This window comes from Amblyomma mixtum, chromosome 1, assembly GCF_055824585.1.
Source record: "Amblyomma mixtum isolate Tamu chromosome 1, ASM5582458v1, whole genome shotgun sequence".
In the NCBI taxonomy this organism is placed as follows: domain Eukaryota; kingdom Metazoa; phylum Arthropoda; class Arachnida; order Ixodida; family Ixodidae; genus Amblyomma; species Amblyomma mixtum.
In genome coordinates this window covers 392446-413836 of record NC_143012.1, presented here as the reverse complement: position 1 = coordinate 413836, position 21391 = coordinate 392446, and the positions used below count along the sequence as shown (strand labels likewise).

Genomic DNA, 21391 nt, shown 5'->3' with positions numbered 1-21391 from the left:
ATATTGTCACGTTCGTGACGGCAGTCCAGCGGTCAGAAACACAGCAACAAGGCTTGCAAACGAAGCTCTTTATTTGGGCTGACTTGCGCCCACAAAAGAACTGAATCACTCGGCGGCGGCGTAAGCAACAAACGTGCTCGTCAGTCGTCGAACTATGAATGTCCGCCGCTCGCGGCATCACTCAATTTAAAGCCGGCAAGGAAACTTCCAGATAGCAGGACAAGATCATCTACAGTAATCTGGAAAAACCTAGATGCAGCCTTTCATGGCTGCGATCAATCGAGATTAGACTGGTCGCTTCTCGCGTCACGAACAAAAATGATAACAGCCCTTTCCTGCAGCCTTGAGCGTGAACGAACAAACACTACAATGAGAAGTGGCATTACCCCCCTTCCAAAGAAGCATCGTCTCGGTGCTTTGAAATTAAAATAAACACGGAGAATGAAAACTTCGAGTCCTTTAGTGTTCATAATATGGCTTCAGGCGTACGACATGCACGACTTCCGGGCGTGGGCGTCGTCGCTGAGATGCTGTCGTGCCGTCGGGGATGACTTCATAGTCGAGGTCACCGATGCGACGGAGAACCCTGTACGGGCCAAAGTAGCGTCGCAGCAACTTTTCGCTCAATCCACGGCGGCTAACTGGCGTCCATATCCAAACCCGATCACCTGGCTGTAATGCGTGTCTTGTCGGCGCAGATTGTAGCGTCGGGCGTCAATGTGCTGCTGGTCTTGAATGCGAAGCCGCGCAAGTCTTCGGGCTTCCTCGGCGCGATGAAGGTAGGCGGCGACGTCGAGGTTGTCTTCGTAGGAAACGAGCGGGAGCATTGCGTCGAGTGTTGTCGTGGGCTTCCTGCCGTACACCAGCTGGAATGGAGTAAACCTGGTTGTCTCCTGGGCGGCAGTATTATAGGCGAAGATCACGTAGAGCCCCACATCTTGTGTTCGGCGTCGATGTACATGGAGAGCATGTCTGCGATGGTCTTGTTCAGACGCTCTGTGAGTCCGTTGGTTTGCGGATGATAGGCAGTTGTCCTCCGATGGCTTGTCTGGCTGTACTTTAAAATGGCTTGCGTCAGCTCCGCTGTAAATGCCGTCCCTCTGTCTGTGATGAGCACTTCGGGGGCGCCTTGTCGCAGGAGAATTTGTTCGACAAAAAATTTTGCGACTTCTGTTGCGGTACCATTAGGCAACGCTTTTGCTTCGGCGTATCGGGTCATGTAGTCGATGGCCACGATGATCCATTTGTTACCTGATGATGAAGTCGGAAAGGGGCCGTTCTGTTAGAGGTGGTATGGGGTTCAGGAGTCCGGCTGGTCTAATCGGAGGCGTTTTGCGTCGCTGACACTCACGGCACATTTTCACATAATGGGAAACGTCGGGAGCTAGCCGCGGCCAATAGTACTTCTCCTGGATGCGGTGCAACGTGCAAGCAATCCCGAGATGCCCCGCAGTCGGCTCATCATGACATGCCTGTATAATTTCTTGCCCAAGATTCTTGGGCACGACAAGAAGATGTACTGTTCTGTTAGACGCGAAGTTCTTCTTCAGGAGGACATTATTGTGAACAACGAAGGACGACAGTTGGCACTTGAATCCTCGAGGAGGCGATGCAGTCTTGCCTTTCTTTCAGGTAATCAACTACGCTTTGCAACTCAGGATCGGAGCGCTGCTGCTGCGCGAAACTGCTGGCGCTTACCGGTCCTAAGAAAGCATCGTCGTCGTCTTTTTCGCCTGCTGCGTCGACGGGGGCTCGCGACAAGCAGTCTGCGTCGGAATGCTTGCGGCCAGATTTGTAGACTACAGTTATGTCGAATTCTTGAAGACGCAGGCTCCAACGAGCAAGGCGGCCGGAGGGATCTTTCAAATTGGCTAGCCAGCACAGAGCATGGTGATCGCTCACAACCTTGAATGGTCGTCCGTACAGGTAGGGGCGAAATTTCGACGTGGCCCAAATAATGGCGAGACATTCTTTCTCCGTCGCCGAAAAGCTGGCTTCGGCTTTCGACAGTGAACGGCTAGCGTACGCGATAACTTTTTCCTCTCCACCATTTTTCTGAACGAGCACCGCTCCTAAGCCCACACTGCTTGCATCGGTATGGATTTCAGTTTCGGCGTTTTCATCAAAGTGCCCGAGCACAGGAGGGGACTGTAAGCGGCGCTTTAGCTCTTTGAAAGCTTCCTCTTGCGGCATTTCCCATTTAAAAGGCACGTCCACCTTGGTAAGTTGGGTCAAAGGCTCAGCGATGCGCGAAAAGTTCTTGACGAATCGCCGGTAATAAGCGCACAATCCAAGAAATCTGCGTACAGCTTTCTTGTCATTAGGCTGTGGAAACACTGCGATCGCAGCTGTCTTCTGAGGGTCTGGGCGAACTACATCCTTGCTTACGACGTGACCAAGGAACAGCAGCTCCTCGTAGGCGAAGTGGCACTTCTCTGGTTTCAGTGTTAGGCCTGAAGACTTGATTGTTTCCAGCACTGTCCGAAGCCGTCTGAGGTGGTCTTCAAAGCTTGTGGAGAAGACAACAACGTCATCTAAGTAGACTAGACAAATTTGTCACTTCAAGCCTGCGAGCACCGTATCCATTACTCGCTGGAACGTCGCTGGGGCTGAGCAGAGGCCGAATGGCATCACCTTGAACTCGAAAAGTCCGTCTGGTGTGATGAACGCAGTCTTTTCGCGATCTCTTTCGTCAACTTCAATTTGCCAGTAGCCGCTCTTCAGGTCCATCGATGAGAAGTACTTAGCGTTGCACAGCCGGTCCAGTGTATCGTCGATGCGGGGGAGGGGGTAGACATCCTTCTTCGTAATGTTGTTCAGGCGGCGGTAATCGACGCAAAAGCGAAGGGTGCCGTCTTTCTTTTTCACTAGCGTCGAAGGTTGGTGGCACCAGGGGCTGCTGAAGAATGATTGGAGTGGTCGTCTGGGGCAAGCTCATGGTAGACGTTGCTGCTGGCTTTCGCTTCCGGGTTGGGTCCGGCAGAATCCCGAACTCAGGTGCGTCCCCTTGCAGGCGTCGGCTTGCGCGGTGGACTGGACTCAGGTCCTGCGGTAGATGACTCAGAGGGCTGGCGTCACGACTTGTAGGGGGTGTCCGGAACATGAAAGGGTACCCAGCACCTCCACCAGATGTCACGTTGTAGTGACGGCAGTCCAGCGGTCAGGAACACAGCAACAAGGCTCGCAAACGAAGCTCTTTATTTGGGCTGACATGCGTCCGCAAAAGAACTGAATTACTCGGCGGCGGCGTAAGCAACAAACGTGCTTGTCAGTCGTCGAACTATGAATGTTCGCCGCTCGCGGCATCGCTCAATTTAAAGCCGGCAAGGAAACTTCCAGATAGCAGGACAAGATCATCTACAGTAATCTGGAAAAACCTAGATGCAGCCTTTCATGGCTGCGATGAATCGAGATTGGACTGGTCGCTTCTCGTGTCACGAAAAAAAATGATAACAGCCCTTTCCTGCAGCCTTGAGCGTGAACGAACAAACACTACAATGAGACGTGGCAATATTGGGGTGGGGGGTTATGCTGCAGCAGCCAAGGATTATAAAAGAATTAAAAAGAAAAGTAGACTGTGTTACTCACACAATTGCAAAAAGATCCTTCATTTACTCATCCACAAAATCCTGAAAATTACACCATTTTTGTGGCATGTAAACTATGAAGCTTTCTACCAGAGAAAGCGCAAATAAAAGCACCGGACCTTCCAAACAGAATGACCTTTCGTTACAGTATTATTGAGTGACAGCCTCATTGCAGTTTTTTCCCGTCCTTTTGGCTACTTTCGCAATCCTCTCAAGACATGGCTTTCTCACCACTTGGAAAGAATTTATTATTACAAAAACGTAGCACTTATTGCACCCTTGTCCACGAACCAGCCAAGTAAACATAACAAAATAATTCAACCAACAGTTAACGAAAAATAGTGGAAGTCCAAAAGATGTAGTGGGTATGAAAAAAAAAAAGGCACACAACAATCACAAGTAGCCAACTCAACTCACTGAAAAGATGAGTGCAGTATCAACAGGTAGACAGAGTCCCATGAACCTCTCTTCAGATCTCCTAGCTGATGACTGTGCTGTTGCTGCAGAAGCAGTGCTTGACATGGACATTGTCCGAATGCTGGTCGCATCATCAGGATATGGTTCTTCACCGCTGTAAGCACAGGCAACGGAAATCATTTGCAACTACTGCAGAGGCTACCACTGTCAAGATGTCTGCCCTAGAGAGCAGTTTTAAAACATCGTTACACAATGATGAATTACTTCAGTAAAGTGCCCAGTTCTTGGTCACGCCTTGGGCAGAACCCTGCTGTTAAGATTCCAAGTGTCGTGTTTTCGTGAGACAGTCCTGCCGAAGCTCCCATAGAAACCCATGCATTACAGACTCTGCAGTTATGTCAACTGTGGCAGTGTTTCTGCATGCTATGGCCTGAATGTCATTTCGAGATAGTCCTTTACCCTGTGTCAGCATTTTGACAGCCCAAGTTCAGTGTGTACCGAACGTCAACGGCAGACTGGCCAAAGCTGGACTCAACACTCTCTTGGCCACTAATGTGTCTGGAGGCTTCCAGCTTGCTGCACCACTCACGCTGGCACCGAGCACACTTACAGATGGCGCGAATCTTGGTTCCATCACCACTGCAGCACGAGCACAAACGACCACATGCCACACGGGCAACGCTCCATGAGATACAGTTGCACGGGTTGGCTTCAAGGCAGGTGTCTGCCATCTGAGATGCCTTAATTGCAAGTCTGAAAACACAATTTATAGGTTCGAATACAAGAGGATAGTGTAGCATTAAAAGTGGCTGCCACGAAAACAGCGCAGAAATGCACATACATGCAAAGCTTTCACCTGCTCCGTGCGTTCCTCCTTCGCTACTGCCTTCTATCAACAGCAGCTCGGACAGACTGACAGCCATTGCAGGGCGTTTAGGAGATTTTGTGCATGCAAACAACCGTAAAAGCCTTGCAAATTCCAGAGAAGATTGTTGCCCTTAGTAGAAGTGAAAAAAAAAAGCAAACACGGTGCACTTTTTTTCTTTTTTCACATGCGCTTCCTGGGTACTAAGTTCTTTTTGCGTTGTGTCATGAAAAACGTACTGATAGCGGAGTTCTACTGCATCTAGGAACGAAAGTAAGAAACATGCAATAGCCAGGGGAGGAAGCATTGCTGCAGTCTACACCAGCAAAGTGAAAATTGTCCGACAATTATGCTTCTCGGCCATGTGACTTTTGAGTGCAGCTGCTGCGTATCTGAGCCACAAGTGACCACAGGAACACACAATGCCGAATGGAGGCGGCCGATGCTCAACCCAGAAACTGGTGCCTCAGAACTGTGCTCTACCTGCAGAGCTTCTGGCTGGATACTCATCAACTCAGACAGTGCTCTAGACCTTGAGTGTGACAGAGGCTTCGATGACCTCACAAAAAACAACATGCACATTATGGGTTTTCAAGCGCTTGGTCTCCCAGATACACGGAGCAGTTATCAATGCTCAGCACAGAACTTTTGCATCAGTAATGACAAACCAGCCTGCAAAAAGTTTTAAAGAAGCTGGTTTCAAAGCTGTGCAAACATAAGAATACTATACGAGGCATATCACTCACATGTAGAAGCCGCCATGATCCAGGCTCCAGCTGGCGAAGGAAGGTGCAAACAAGTCACTGTGCTGCTCCGTCCCGTCACATCCCACCGAGCAAATGCGTTTTCGCCTGCGTCGCATCGAGGACGCCTCACGTACCGCTCGCAGGGTCGCGTATCCCGCCACATCACGCACACTTGTGTACATGAGCACTGGGGAGTCGGGGGACACGGGACTCGTTGATGTGCTGCTCCGCGAGAGTGTCCGCACACCACCGACAAAGCCCCGAGGCCTCCGAGGCATCACCACACCGTCGCGCTGGTGGCTGCCCCCCAGCGTGCTCAGGGAGGTGGAGCTGGCAATGGGGCTCAGTGTCTGCACCGTCCTGGTTGCTGGGGTGTTCTCATCGCACGAGCTCACGCCACTCGTTGTCGAATCGGTGCAGCTGTCCGACCTGCTCTTACTGGTGCCCGCAGTGACGGCACTCTCATTGCTGTCGCTCCTCTCGCCCTTCACTTCGCTCGAGAACTTGTCGGTAAACGAGGCTTCGGTGCCAGAGTCACGACTGCCACTGAATGAGCCCGAACGATCCTTGGAGGCATCAGGCACGGACAGGAGCCGACACTCGGCGACAGAAGGGTGCTCTACAGCTTTCTGAAATCAAGGTCCACCTCTCATGTAACCCAATTACGATAACAACATGCCTTCAATAATACAGTGGGATCAAACAACCTTGAATTTGCTTAATTCAAACACCCAGTTCACTTGATCCGAGAATTTGGTCCAGTCAACAACAGCCCCCTCTGGCTGTAATTACACGCAATTCGAACAAATTTTTCATTCCTTCCTAGATTAAATTATGGACAGTAGTCTGCATGCAAGGAAGGCGGTCACTGGCAATACGTTGATGGCCAAAGACGATGGCTGCATTGAACCGCTGTTGGGTGCCTCGACAATGGCATCACGCTGAGCATCTACAGAAATGATGGCACTTTTCGCACAAGTAGCAGGAGCGCTTAGCTGCAGATCCACTCATCCAATCAAGCACACGGGAGGTTCATAGGCCTTGGACCCTGAAACTTTTTGTGAAGAAAGTCATGCCATCGGAAAACATTCAGTGAGCCCTTCTGAACAGCCACACTAACTGCTCATAATGTGGAAGCTGTTTCATAGCACGACAGGATGACAACACAAGCTCAACTGCTCAAGCACTACCTTTAACTTCTGCCACCACAGTTTCAACATTGTAATTGTCCTACAGCTTACAAGCTCTGTCAGCAGTGAAGGGCATAAGTCTACCTGATAACATACAGATAAACCTTGTTGTAATGACCTCCATACCACAGATTCCTCAATGTTACGAAGTTCTTCAATTTCACAACGCCACCCCCAATGAAGTGCATGTATTTGAGACCACCATGTAACTAAAGCCTTACTGAAGCGCAAATATGATTTGACGTTGTAATGTTTTCTGAAATCTGGTTCGCCTCGGAAGAAGATGTGTACAGATTTCAGACATAAAAATCGTACTACATGAAGCGTGGTGACAAAAGGAGTGTTGCTATAACAATGCTCGTCTTAAATTCAACTGATTCTGAACTGCTGTCTGAATTACTCCCTTTTATGAAATGCTTGCGATTAACGTGGTACTGCAGTATTTTGTCTATGCTACCGCCCTCCATCAACCATTGTCCAGTTTTTTTTTTTTTTTTCTCAAATACTTTTTAGAATTTGCAAATGCAAGAAAATATTTCATTCTTGGCAGTGACTTCGACATAAATGTGCTAGTTGATAGTAGTGTAAAGTTAGAGCTAGAATCGTTGTTAAATAGCCATTCCTGTCAAAACATCGTAACATCACCAACATTAATCACTGCACAATCTATGACACTTTTAGATCTGTTTGTAACCAACCTCGATCCATCTCTAGTTAGAGCTGGTACATTAATTCACAGTGTTAGCCACCACTTGCCAATAGTTATGTCAGTGAATCAGCTTATTAACAGAGTAAAATGAATGCATTCCAAATTTTCTTGCTGAGTTATCAATCCTGGAACACTCTGCACATTTAGGCAAGGCCTAATCGCATTTTATTGGAACAATGTGCTCCCAGCAAGTGACCCGGATGCAGCATACACAACGTGTGTTCTCCAATCAGGACGTTTAGAACATAGAACAGCAGTCGAAAACTGTGGATAAGCAAAGAACCATTAAAGCTTATGAAAAAACAAGCCCAATTATACAATTATATTGCAGCAAGACTCCAGAAGCCCTCGAAACATTCAAGATGTGCAGAAATTTTGTCACCAAACACTTTCGTGTTGCAAAAACACAGTATTATATTAATCTATTCAACTCAACAGAAGGACGCACAGGGAATATTTGGATTGGATTGGATTGGATTGGAAAACGTTAATTGTCAGCACTGAGCCTTAGTGGGCATTATACTAGGTGGCTTCGAGCCCATGGCTCTTGGCGACCTTGTGAGCCCACTCAGTGGCCCGGACTTGCGTCAACGGGTCTGAGCTGGCCAGTATAGCCTCCCACCGCTCTAGAGAAGGGACTGGTAGTAGGTCCGCCGGTGGCGGCGCCTTTTTGCAGCTCCATAAAATGTGGTCATATCCAGCTATCTCGCCGCATTGTTTGCAAGTAGCGTTGTATTGTGTTGGATACATGTGTGCTAGTCTCGACGGGCTAAAGAAGGCTCGCGTCTGGAGCCGACGCCACGTTACCTCCTGGCTTTTGTCGAGCTTTTTGTCTCGTGGCGGATAGATCCTCCTTTCCAGTTTAAACTGATTGGTGTATTCGTGAAATGATACGAATGCATCTCTCGTGAAATTTGGGGACTCAACCCGGCTCACTGCTCGGCTGACATAACCTCGAGCTATACTGTGAGCCAACTCATTTCCCCTGTTCCCCGAGTGTGCCGGCACCCATATTAGTTCCACCTCTCTTTGGTCCCAGTCTTTATGTCTTAATATTCGTTCTGCCTCCTGGGAGATCATACCCCGCGCAAAATTGTTGATAGCCACCTTGGAGTCGCTAATTATGGTGACTGGTGACTGCTTTGGTGCTGGCCATTGCCATGGCGATAGCCGCCTCCTCCGCTGTCCCTGAGTTTTTTGTTTTGACCGAACCGGCCGTTAATGTTTCACCCGAGTCGTTCACGGCCACGACCACAAAGGAGTCGCCTCCTTCGTATTCCGCCGCGTCTACATAGGTTGTGTATTCCGAGCCTTCGAGCTTGGCTTCAAGGGCCTTTGCTCTGGCTCTCCTCCTGCCTTCGTGAAAAGCAGGGTGCATGTTTTTTGGAAGTGGTTTAATAGTGAGTAATTTTCTAACTTTGGTCTGTAATTTTGCCTGCGCGTTTCTTTCCGGAATTCTATCATGTAATCCTAGGTTGCTCAGGATCTTTCTCCCCGGGGGTGAGGTCGCAAGCCTCCTTAATTGCGCAAATATATGTGCCTCGCATAGTTCCGTGGTGGTGTTGTAGATCCCCAGTTTAAGAAGTCTTTCCGTAGGAGTGCAGTGGGGCAGCCCCAATGCTGCTTTATATGCCTGCCTTATGATCCCATCTATTTTGTTCTGTTCCGCCAGCCCTAGCTTGAGGTAGGGAACGGCGTAAACTATTCTGCTTATCACAAAAGCCTGAACCATTCGGCAGAGATCTTTGTCTTTGACTCCCCGTCTTTTGTTAGTTATTTGCCTTATGAGCCTGGTTGTCATGTTAATTGTGGACTTAAGCCTGTTTATTGTCTCTGTGTTCTTTCTATTGTCCTGTATTATAAGTCCTAGGACCCTGATTTTGTCAACTCTGGCTACCGGAGTCTCATTTACCAGTACGTGAATGTCTCCTGCGTTGGTATCGCGTTTGCTAGCCCCCCGGATCACCATAAGTTCGGATTTGCTTGGCGAGCATTTTAGACCTGCCCATTTCGCGTAATCCTGGACAATATCGATCGCGTGTTGGAGATTTTGTTCTATTTCCCCATCGTTTCCTGTATGCGTCCATATTGTTATGTCATCCGCATATAGCGTATGGTTTATACCTTCGACAGTCTTCAATAGCGGCGGTAGGTTCTTCAACGCCAGGTTGAATAAGAAAGGAGAGAGCACTGAGCCCTGCGGAGTTCCCTTGTCTCCCAGCTTAATAGTTTCTGACTGGATGTCTCCTAGATTTATTTCTGCGGTTCTGCCGGTTAGAAAGTCCCTTACGTAATCGTAGGTCCGCTTTCCAGGGGCAATCTCCGCCAGATTAGTTAGTATGACCTCGTGTTTGACGTTATCGAAGGCTTTATGTAGGTCTAGGCCCAGTATAGTTTTGGCGCCCCCTTTGTTGGGTGGGTCTATGATGTCTGCTTTGAGCTGGAGCATGACGTCCTGCGTGGACAACTTGCTCCTGAAGCCTAGCATCGTTTCAGGAAATACCTCCCTTTCCTCTGCGTATTCCTGGAGTCTGTTTAATATGAAATGTTCCATCAGCTTCCCCAGGCAGGACGTTAGCGATATCGGCCTGAGGTTGCCCACTTCAAGTTTCTTCCCGGGTTTTGGAATAAAGATTACTTTGGCATGTTTCCATTGTGAAGGTAGACTACCTCGTTTCCATATCTCATTTAGGTAATCTGTGACTGCCGTGACCGAGACTAGATCTAGGTTCCTTAGCATTTTGTTGGTTACCCCATCTGCCCCCGCTGCCGACGTGGTTCTTAGTTGACTCATTGCTCTCCATACCTCTGCTATCGAGATGTCCTCATCTAGCTGTGTGTTCTCTGCTCCTTGGTAAGCTGGAGATGAACCCCCTTTGTCTGTGTTAAGGTACCTGCTCTTCAGTTCCTCTATTAGGTCCGCGGCTGTTCCCTGGTATTTGTGAATCAATCGTTTAAGCTGCCCTTGTGCCGCCGACTTTGTTTGTCCTGGGTCTAGTAAGTGGCGAAGAAGGTGCCACGTGTTCTTGCACCCTAGCTTTCCAATCATTTCATCGCAAATTTGTCCCCAGTGTTGACGCTGAAGCTCGTTTGTGTAGTCTTCTATCTGTTTTTCGAGTGTCGATATTCTCTTCTTTAGCCTTCTATTGGAAGACAATCCACACTGTAATTGGAACTCAGTCAGAAACAGTACCTAAAACTCTGCAAGATGCAGCAGATTTACAAGATGTTGAACTAGCTATTGCCTTCAGCAGTTTTTCCTATCACTCGGTCATGTTACAAACAACACTCTTGATTTAACTTTTATGAATGCCCGAAATGCGAAAACAATATTTTTAGAGTCAGTGTCTGAAAGTGAAGTCACTGCAACGTTTTTGATGAATAATAAAAGCAAAGCATCCGATGCTGGAGACATTCAGGTAAAACCTGTATAATACTAATTACTGTAATAGCACCTTGCCTCACACATATTTTCAATCTATCTTTGTGAACTGGAATTTTCCAATGTAGTATGTAGATGGCAAAGGTGACAGTCATATTCAAGAAAGGCGATAGAAATAATATGTCAAATTATCGTCGTAATCAATTCTACCCGTTCGTTCAAAAGGCCAGAAGAAAATAGTTCTAACATGCCTGTCCTCATTTACTGGCCATCATAACCATGAGGTGTCCAGTCCAATATGGCTTTCACAAGAACAGGTTGACAAAGCTGGTACTCTTAGCTCAAAAAGGATTGATTATGAAGAATTTTGAACGAAAAAACATTGTGCTCGGACTTTTTCGGACTTCTCAAAAGCCTCTAAACTTATTAACCACAAGATTCTCATTAAAAAGCTTGATTAATACTCCTGCCACACGGCAAATTTAATGTCATTCCCATCGAATGACGTTCGCTCAAAATGACATTTTGCTGCCACACGAGAAAATATAATGTCATTCGATGAAAACGACATTAGGTATTGAATGAGTTTACAGAACTCATTAGCCAGCGATCTCCAAGCTAATGTGTTATCTCGACACCAGAGACTTGGTGAGAATATACGCCGAAAAACACGATTTCAAAAGCGTCACAAGCATTGTAATATTTCTGCATTCGTATTATTGTGCGGTCGTTCGTTTATGTATATAAAAATGCCAAACAGAATTGGAAAAAAAATAAAACTCACTCTCGCTACCAGCCTTGCGTGGCTTGCGTGGTTAACATTCACAACATGGCGACGCCCAGCCCGCCCGCTTCGGACAGAATACTGCGTCGCCGCTGCATTTTTTGACGCGATAGCTTGCTCTAAACGGTTGTATTCGCTTTTATTTTGTGCATTCTCATCACTCTGTAACAATACAGGTGTGAAATATTAATCGTTTTTGAGGTAAATTTAAGAATTTCGTGATGCTAGGCTTAACTATGTACGGCGTACACTGTTGTCATAGCAACGACTCCGGGCGAAGTATTTCTCCAGCTTTGCACTAGAAACAACATTTTCATTTCATCCAATTGTTTTAGATGTAAAAAAAAAAACAAAGCCTTCAAATGTGTTCATTACTGCCGTTAAAAAGGAGAGAAACGTTTCTTCGGCACACAGTTCAGGAGCTTTGACTTGCTGTCATCTAGATGGCGCCACAGTATGTTACGCTTCTCGCACGCTACTCCCAACCACCGTGCTCCCAACTAAAACTGTTGTGAGGACGGGCGGCAGTGCGCGCAAGGTGCGCCCGTAGCATGCGCAAAGCTTTTGCAGACGCACAACTAATACTGTCTAATTTCACCATAGAGAGCATTTCACAAAATGACGTCCTCCATTTATTTGCCTGCCACCGCTGCCTGAACTTTGGCTTGGCTTAGACTCGTGGTAGATAGCAGTGATCAACACGTTATTGAAATGAGGATTAGTATTTTCAAATCGGTATCCATTAGCAAACTTTCAATACTTTTCAATACTTTTGGCAACGTATTGAAGCATACATAGAAATTTTTGTATGTTGTACTCTCTTTCCATCGCAATCACCATCATTTGCAAATGACATTAGTTTTTGCCATGCAGCAGCGCGCAGAAAAAATGACATTAAGTCAAACAAATGTCATTCGATGAGAATGACATTAAATTTGCCGTGTGGCAGGGGTATAATACAACATTAGGGGGACAGCACAGAAATTAATCGCATCCTATTGCAACATCGATCTCAGTTTTGTAGTGACTGGAGGACAAAATTCTACAGAAAAGCCAGTAAAAACAGGTGTCCTGGAAGGCAGCATTTTAAGTCTATTTCTATTTATACTCCATATAAATGAGATGAAACTGCCCATTACATAATTACGCAGATGACACTAGTTTATTTTTTTCAAACACCCCATATGAGGATTTAGCTAATCAAGCCAATAACGTACTGCAGAAAATAAATACATGGGCTCAAACTACCGTACAAACGCATACAAGGGCCGCACTCCATTTTCCCGAAGGAAATGTTTAATAAAAAATATCCGTGTAAGGGCTGCACTCGAACTTTCTATGAGCCAGGTGGGAAATAGACTTCTAAATGCACGCGCCGTGGCCTCCGCGATCAGCTCCGGCTGCGAGCAAGCGGCGCGCTGATCGCGGAGGCCACGCATGCGCACAGGAGCTTCCAAGTGCCGTCCATGGATGGCGCCAGAGGTTGCGGTCATCATCATCATCGTCAACTTTTTCCAGCCTTTTGCTGCTTTTGTGGCGTGTTCACATGTTCACCGTAGTTATGGCTTTTACGTGCTGCTGCCAAGCGTTGTAGCTTTAGCATGATGGGCATGCACCTTAAAGGTGCACTGAAGAGGAATCTGAACTCGTCTTTTTGCCGCGGGAACTCGATCTACACGTTCCTAGCATTCTCAGAAACTGCGACTTATTGCCCTGTGTGGCCAATTTACCTAATTAAATCGAATTAACGCCCGGCTCCCGCCTTTTTTTTTAATTCTGCCTCGTACGGTGGGCGGAGTCGACCAACGCGGGGAGTGCCTTTCAGCCAGCTCCGTAGAGGCTTTGCTTTCGCTTCATTTTGTTTTTTAGGTTTCCGTGAATAAATAGTTTCATTTGCAGATAATATAACCGCAAAATAAGCCCGCAGAAATAAAAATACGCGCGGACTATTTGCTTCTACGGACTACTACGTATTACTCCGCCGATGGCAGAGCGGCAAGCCGCCATGGGACTGGGTGAAAGTCACTCCCCGCGTTGGTCGACTCCGCCCACCGCATGAGGCAGAATTAAAAAAAAAAAGGCGGGAGCCGGGCGTTAATTCGATTTGATTAGGGAAATCGGCCACACAGAGCAGTAAATCGAAGTTTCTAAGAATGCTCAGAACGTGTAGATCGAGTTCCCGCGGCAAAAAGACGAGTTGAGATTCCTCTTCAGTGCACCTTTAATAGCTACACGGCTGCGAGTTAGCTCTCCCAACCTGCCGCTCCACCCCCACCTCCCCACCTCAGTTAATTTACTTTTATATCATTCGCTACAGTTAAGCCTGGTTAGCGAAATTGAAAAAAGTCCCAGATTTTCCGTTGCATCCAGGTTTTCGTTACAAGCAGTTTTCCCAAGCAGAGTCGAAAGGACACTGCAGGATGGAAACCGAAATAAGAAATAAGTGTAGGTGAAATAACCTCGAAGATATTTATGGAAGATATTTATGGATATTTATGGAAAACAGTCTTACTCGAAGTCAAAATGCGGAGAAACATTTCGTGATTGCATGACTGTAGAAGCAGTCGCCGCCACCTGCACTGTGGCTTGCGCAACGCTACTACGAGTGAGGGGGAGATGTGGCAGAGCCACTGTGGCCAAGCTAGAAGAGAATGTGTGCAGCCACGCCACTGCCACAGACCGACCATGGAGGCATCTGCTTCTGCCTGCATGTTCCCTCTCTTTGTATTTCCCTCACTGTTGCCCTAGGAAACGGGCCCTCACCTTGCGCCGCTGGCACTCTCTGCTGTCCCCAGTCTCCAAGCGCGAGAGCTACCGGTGCCGGAATCACGCAAGCAACTGCGCGGCGGCGATAGCCGCACACTGCTCATGTAGTTTGTTTTTTTTTTTGTTATGCTCTATTATTTTGTGCTGCTTGTGAAAATGAACTGTTTTAGTGCCACATGGTACGACGTCCCAAAAGAGAAAGCGGTGAAGATGCGCCAACGGTGCTGGAGCATGGCGGATTGCGTCAACTGCGATCACTCGTTGCGGTCAGCGTTCCTCTCATGTCAGTTCATGCTTCATAGTTACAAAACTTTCGCGTGGTTCTGTTAGATTTGAATAACTCAGCAAACACTAGCTAACAGACACGTACAAGCGCTAAAAAACACGGACAGAGAAGGGACTTGGACAACACGAGCGCTTACTTTCAACTGAAGGTTTATTGATACACAAGCACAATTTTATACACCTTGCTGCATGACGTCAAACTGATAGCCCTGCCGACATCACGTGGCTGCTCCCAAAAACATTATTTCCTTTTTAGGAAATAATGTTTAGGAAATTTTTTTTGGGGAGCAGCCACGTGATGTCGGCAGGGCTATCAGTTTGACGTCATGCAGCAAGGTGTATAAAATTGTGCTTGTGTATCAGTAAACCTTCAGTTGAAAGTAAGCGCTCGTGTTCTCCAAGTCTCTTCTCTGTCCGTGTTTTTTAGCGCTTGTACGTGTCTGCTATGAACCAACTAGCCCAAAGGTCTGTGCTCCTGAACTAGCTAACAGACAGTTGGCGCAGCCAGTTAGTTATAACAAGGTCAACCACCACAACCCTTTCGTTACATGGAGGTCTCAAATACACGACCCTCAATGGGGGCTGTGTTGGGGAATTGAGAAACTTCGTAATGTTGAGGAATTCGCTACATAGAGGTTCATTACATCCAGGTTTACCTGCATTTTTTTCTCCATTAAACTATGCATTTCTAGCAGCAGCAAACATTACCAAGCTTCCAGTACTGCAGAACCGAGTCTTGTGCCTGGCCTGTAAAGTTCCATACCGTTCCTATACTGCATTAAAAAGCACATCGTTCCTGTTACTTCACTGCACATTTACAAACTATGTTCCCTATACAAACTAGAATCAATTATATGTAATGGTGTCTTAACTCACCTAGCAGGATTGTGGAAGAATTCCACCATTTACAACTACGTTACTTGGAACCCTGGACATCACCAAATGCTGAACAAACTACAGAAGATGGTTGTTAAGATATTCACTACCAACAATTTTAAATCACATCTTTATGGAGACAAACAATGACATACCCACAATCTCATCACAGGAATAGCATGCCATATTGTTTTGATAAAGTGCTTTGTTTTCTTTTTCGCACTTCCTTTGTTTTTCACTTTGTTCGCTCTCTGACATGATGTAGCTTAGCCTACATATGTGTTGATATGGTACCACCACCTTCATCACAAGCTGTTGTGCTGCTCTGTGTGCAAGGATGTCAGGACTCCTCAAGCTGTTTTTACAGCTTTTTACCTGGCCTCCTCGCAACAATCGTTTGTTGCGAAAAAGTTTCATGACAATAAAGCACAAACTGACATGAGAGGAGCATCTACAATTCTAATGATCGTCTGCAGTTGACACAATTAATACATTGTGCTCCGTTCCGTGTGAGACGGCGCTCCAGCACCGTCAGTGCTTCTCCGTTACCTTCGCTTTTGGAATCTCATACCCCGTGGCACTGCAACAGTTCATGCTCAAAAGCAGCGAACAATAATGGGACCCAGCAAAAAAACATGGAACAAGCAGTGCGCACCTGTCGCCGCCGTGAGGTTGCTCACACAATTCAGGCGGTGTTAGCTTTTGTGTGTGGGGAGCGGGAACAGTGGAGAGAGCACCAGCGGCGCAATGTTTCCCTAGGTGACAGAAGCAAGCCGACCGAGAGAGGGAGAGAGGGCAGGTGCCTCTGCAAGCAGGTGGCATGCTCTTCTCAACCTTGGCCGCGATGCTCCCCCACTCTCACCACCCCACTCACAGTGACATTGAGCGAGCCACAGCAGAAGCGGTGGCAGCTGCTCTCACAGTCGCACTGAGCGCGAAACATGTCTCTGCATCTATGACTTTGAGCAACAGAGTTTTCTGTAATCATTTTCAAGGTGATTTCATCTACTTTTATTTCTTATTTTGGTTTCTGTTCTGCATTTTCCTTTCCAGTCTTCTCGCGAAAACCTGGATGTAACATAAAAATTCCAGACTTTTGTCACTGTCATTACATCCAGGTTTAACTGCAACAAGTTCGAATGTGCGCACACGTGGGGCTGCACCTGACAAAATCGGCAACTGTGTAGAAAAGCTGAAGCACCTGCGGTGTCTGGTATGGTTGCGGCGCTTCCACCTCTGCATCGTGCCTAGTGTCGCCCGGCCTGCAGTCCGACGATGACCGGGGCCTCCGAGATGAAGTGACCAGTGCGTCGTGCCGTGGCGACAGCGTCACATTCCGTGGCAATGTCTGTGAGTGGCGCATGCTGCTGTTCTCTGCCTGCGACTTCACCTGCTCCGAGACGAAATTCAGTGTCCTCCTGAGGGGCGTCTCGCCAGCATCGACACAACTCAGGGACGACGCAGCTGAACCGTAGAAACGGCGGTGAAGTGCACTGGCGGTGAGCATCTCGCTCTGCTGGCTGCCTGCGCTGCTGATGGACCACGTGTGTGCCCGCAGGGGTGCCGGTGATGTCTGCACAGCCTGGAGGGCATCCAGTGCCACCGGCCAGACCTCGTTGCGCTTGTGCTGAACGCAGTCCCAGCCGAGAGCACTCAGGTGGTCAACTGAGTCCCAAGTGGTGGCCAGCAGGCAGAGCACATAGAAGCACACACTGGAAGGAGGAGGCAAACTCTGTCGGCTCATTCTGGCCATGTTATGCTTCTTCGGCGATAAAATGACACACTTATTGCAGAGAAAATAGAATTTAAAAACAGGACAGCTGTTTTCCCTGACACCCAATTCAAACTCGTGGATGCCGTGATCATCGTCTGGAAGCGAGTGGTGCTATACAAAAGAAAAAACTGTTTTGACTAGGCGTGTGCAAATATTCTAAATTTCGAATGCGAATATCTTTAATATTCAGTTCATAATCGATTCAGAAATTATACAACAATTTTTCAATATTCGCCAAGGGTAGTACCGTGCAGACTTTCCTACAATACCTGGGTAAGTTATCCGAAGACCAAGTTTAAAGTGCCAGGAATACAGTATAGAGTCATCCTCCTCACTTTCTTCTCCATCGTATATTGTGTGCACTGATCTCATTCGGAAGTAGCAAGACTTGGACCTCATAAGAAATTTCACAAGTGAGCTTTCCCACATGTGACAATTGATGACCACCCACTTCGATTAGGTTGGTTTGTTCAACCTTCTATAATATGTTATGCCTGTACCCGTGACATCTGTCTGTTGCTGTCACAACTCTTGTAGTGTGAGCTCCGCCCCCACATTTTGGTCAGCGACAATATGCAGGAAAGCCTGCCTGCAAAATTCCGAAGAGGCGAGTAGAGTTGTCACAATGGGATATGCAGTAAAATCCCACTTATTGCATGGTTCGTTGTAACCTGTACATCTATTAAGGGCATGTAACGGCAGGAGCGCAACATTGCACCAACTTTTTCAATTTTTTTTTATTATTTACAGTGAAGGCTTATTCGATACGATATTTGAAGCCATTTTTTCTTCTTATTGGTATTTGATTCGTATCCGAAAATTATTTCCACAACCCTAGTTTTGATGTTATCGCAGTTTGCTAGCAAAGACAGTCCGTGGTGACAATAACTGTTTTTTTTTTCTTGCCTTTTCTAGTGCACAAAGACTTCACTTTCAGCAAAAGTGGCCCCTCTCTCATTAGAAAGCAGTAATCTATCAATACAAGCCAACTTTAATTTGCCATGCTTAAAGGACAAACAGCAATACTGTATAAACGCATGTAAGGGCTACACTCGTGTATGGGCCGCACCCCGTTTTCCTGAACGAAATATTTAAAAAAAATAAATCCATGTAAGGGCCGCACTCAAACTTTCCACGACCCAGGTGGGAATAGCCTTCTAAATGCACACACCGTGGCCTCCACGGTCAGCTCTGGCTGCGAGCAGCAGTGCGCTTGGTCACAGAGGCCACGCACGTGCACAGGAGCTTCAAAAAGCCATCCATGGATGGCGCCCGAGGTCGCAGACATCATCATCATCTTCAACTTTTTTCTCCGATCTCCCGCCGTCCACATCAGCATCAGTATCGCCAGCTCCAGCCTTCTGTTGTTTTTGTGGCATGTTAGCGTGCTCGCCGTAGTCGTGGTGGTTGTGGCTTTCGTGTGCTGTCGCCGAGCATTGCAGTTTTAGCACGATGGGCAAGCACCTTAATAGCTACACGGCTGGGAGTTAGCTCTAGAACACGGCAAGCGTACAGCAGGCAAGAAATTCGACGTGGCCGAGGCGTGCGTCCGATGATGGTGCAACCAAAAGAGCAACACAAGCTGCAAAAAGGGCGCTTTCCGAGGCAAGCCATGCAAGTTTCCCGCACTGGAAGAAGAGGTGCTCCTCTATGTGATGGAAGTGCGGAACGGCTACGTGTTGACAGCGGACATGCTGCGCGGCTTCTTTTGGGATGAGTGTGCACCAGAGCACAGCACCAGCTCAGAGCCGAAATACTCCGCGAGTGACTATTGAACGCAGAATAAATGCCGCTCGTTCCCTGATTGCTGTTTATTTACTTAAAAAAAAAAACAAAAAATTTTCCGCACATCGCGTGTATGGGCCGCACCCCGAAAATTGGCCCTCGAATCAGGAAAAAAAAGTGCGGCCCTTACATGCGTTTATACAGTAATACAAGCAGTACATCCTGGATAATACACAGCAAAAGAATGCTTCAGTTTCCCGTTGCAACGTCAAAAACTGCTCACTCACTCATCCCACTCAGTTGCTGCCATGCTCACGAACCTAAAGCACCCATGATAAAGCATCATGTAGAGGGAGGAGAGTTTTTTGCAATAACCATCATCTAGCAGATGATGCAAGGTATACAAAGCTCCAAAAAAACCAATCCATTCTGCATGAGCAAGGCAGAAACAAGAAAGTAAACCAAATGGCACAAAGATGACAATAAAGACTGCTAAAAGAAAGTAAGCCGGACTGTTTCCTATCCTCACCCTCGGAGAGAATATATCGGAGACTCCTGGGCCATCCTGACAATGGCTTGAAGCACGTCGGCGTCTGCCACAAGCGAGAAGCCTTCTGGGGATGTCCCAACATGGCCCTGGAGCATGAGGTAGGCACATTTATACAAGGAACCATCCTTGCTGCTGCAGGTGGCAGCATCACAAGGCTTTCCTTTCATAAATTCTTGTGAGAACAAGATATAACCACGGAAACAGAACTGACGTAAAACTCTGTCCTCGGGCACTGCCGTACAGTAGAGTTTTGTTCGGCTGACCTGCGCTAAGACGAACAATGTCAGACCATTTGGTTGGTTTCCCATGCAGCAGTGAGACACTTGTGTCCTGCCTGCTTCAAGTGCCAGCAAACGGGAAAGGATGCACCTACGCACCATATTTTGCATATGTGACACCACCGAACAATCAAACAAACCGTTCAGTGCATCTTGCTAATCAGCCTCCCTGGTGTTCTGTGTGTTTTTCAAGCACGGGTGTAGTTAGACAAGACCCACCTTGGTGGGGAAAAAAAAATGTTCAGCTTTCAACTCAGTCAATTGTCAACTGTCTCGTAATACTTCTTGAAGCAATTCTGAATTCTAATGCAAGTTGCCTAACATGTCCAAAAGACTGAGGAAAGGATACATACCAATCTGGGGTCTTCTTACAAAGTCATTGGTACAACTGCGCACCCCCTTTTTTTTTCTACAAAACCAGCAGTTGGAAAGAGATGCCATTCAATTCCTGCAGTCATTCTAAGTGCCATTTTACCATTTATCATGCATGTGAACCATGCACACAGCTTGGTCCTTATAAAAGGTTAAGACCATGTTCTGCAGTGGCCAAGAACCATGGCGACCCACACAACAGCCCTCAAGGGGCGTCCGTGCGGCACTGTCAAGGAAAGAAAAAAAAATAAAATGTTTCTGCACAAAAAAAGCCCACCCCCACAAGATGACTTCCATGCAGCTTTGTGCAAAACTGTGAGGAAGCGTCTTGCCGGAGTGCACTTTCTTGAGGGGAAACTTTCTTGCCAGTGCAGGAAGGCAGGGCACCATTGTGCATGCCAGATCAGGTTCTAGCCATAAATACGAAAGTTAGTTTCAAAACCCTCACCTGCCCAAACCAGACTTCTAATCCACCTGGGATGCTCACCACTGTCCACAAAGAAGCCTTGAGACGCAACAGTGACTCCTCCGTCGACATGTCCCCGGTCAGGATGGTTTCCCAGTGACGCTCAAGGCAGCCGTGCTTCTGTAGATAGTCCAGGCCTTCCTTGTGCTGGACCAGCTGCCCGTACAGGTGCACTGGGGCAAACACATCCTGCACCCTCAGCCTGCACAAAAAGAAGCGTGAATGTCGACATTTTTGAATATCAATCGGATATGAGTATGAAGAAAACTGCATTGAAAAAGTATCCCCCCCCCCCCAAACATTTACTTTATGGAAGTTTAACGTCCCAAAGTGACTAAGGCTATGAGGGACGACGTAGTGAAGGGCTCCGGAAATTTTGACCACCTGGGGTTCTTTAACGTGAACTGACATCGCACAGTAGACGGGCCTCTAGAATTTCACCTCCATAGCAATTTGACTGCTGCGGCTGGGATCGAGGAGGCTCCATCGCAAAAACACCAAAAAACCCGAGACAAGCGCACAGAGGCAGTGTGCTAAAAGAAAAACGCAGATGTAAGCGAGGCCATCGCACATTGGCGCCAGAACGGTGAGGCTGCTTTTAAAAGGAAAAAGAAATGAT

The 21391-nt window shown here is 47.3% G+C and overlaps 1 protein-coding gene across 3 annotated transcripts in view; it reads right to left on the bottom strand.

The window, feature by feature from the left end:
- rictor (rapamycin-insensitive companion of Tor) overlaps positions 1-21391 on the bottom strand; it is a 149900-nt gene that overhangs the window by 44626 nt on the left and 83883 nt on the right. For 2 of the 3 annotated variants that reach the window (XM_089587658.1, XM_089587681.1), the window contains exons 18-22: positions 20755-20974; positions 19636-19742; positions 16809-17319; positions 5616-6244; positions 4005-4158 (exon numbers count right to left, since the gene is read on the bottom strand). In XM_089587658.1, coding sequence (XP_089443784.1) covers positions 4005-4158; positions 5616-6244; positions 16809-17319; positions 19636-19742; positions 20755-20974 — 1621 coding nt within the window. The remainder of the gene's footprint in view (positions 1-4004; positions 4159-5615; positions 6245-16808; positions 17320-19635; positions 19743-20754; positions 20975-21391) is intronic. The other variant, XM_089587669.1, reaches the window with a different exon arrangement.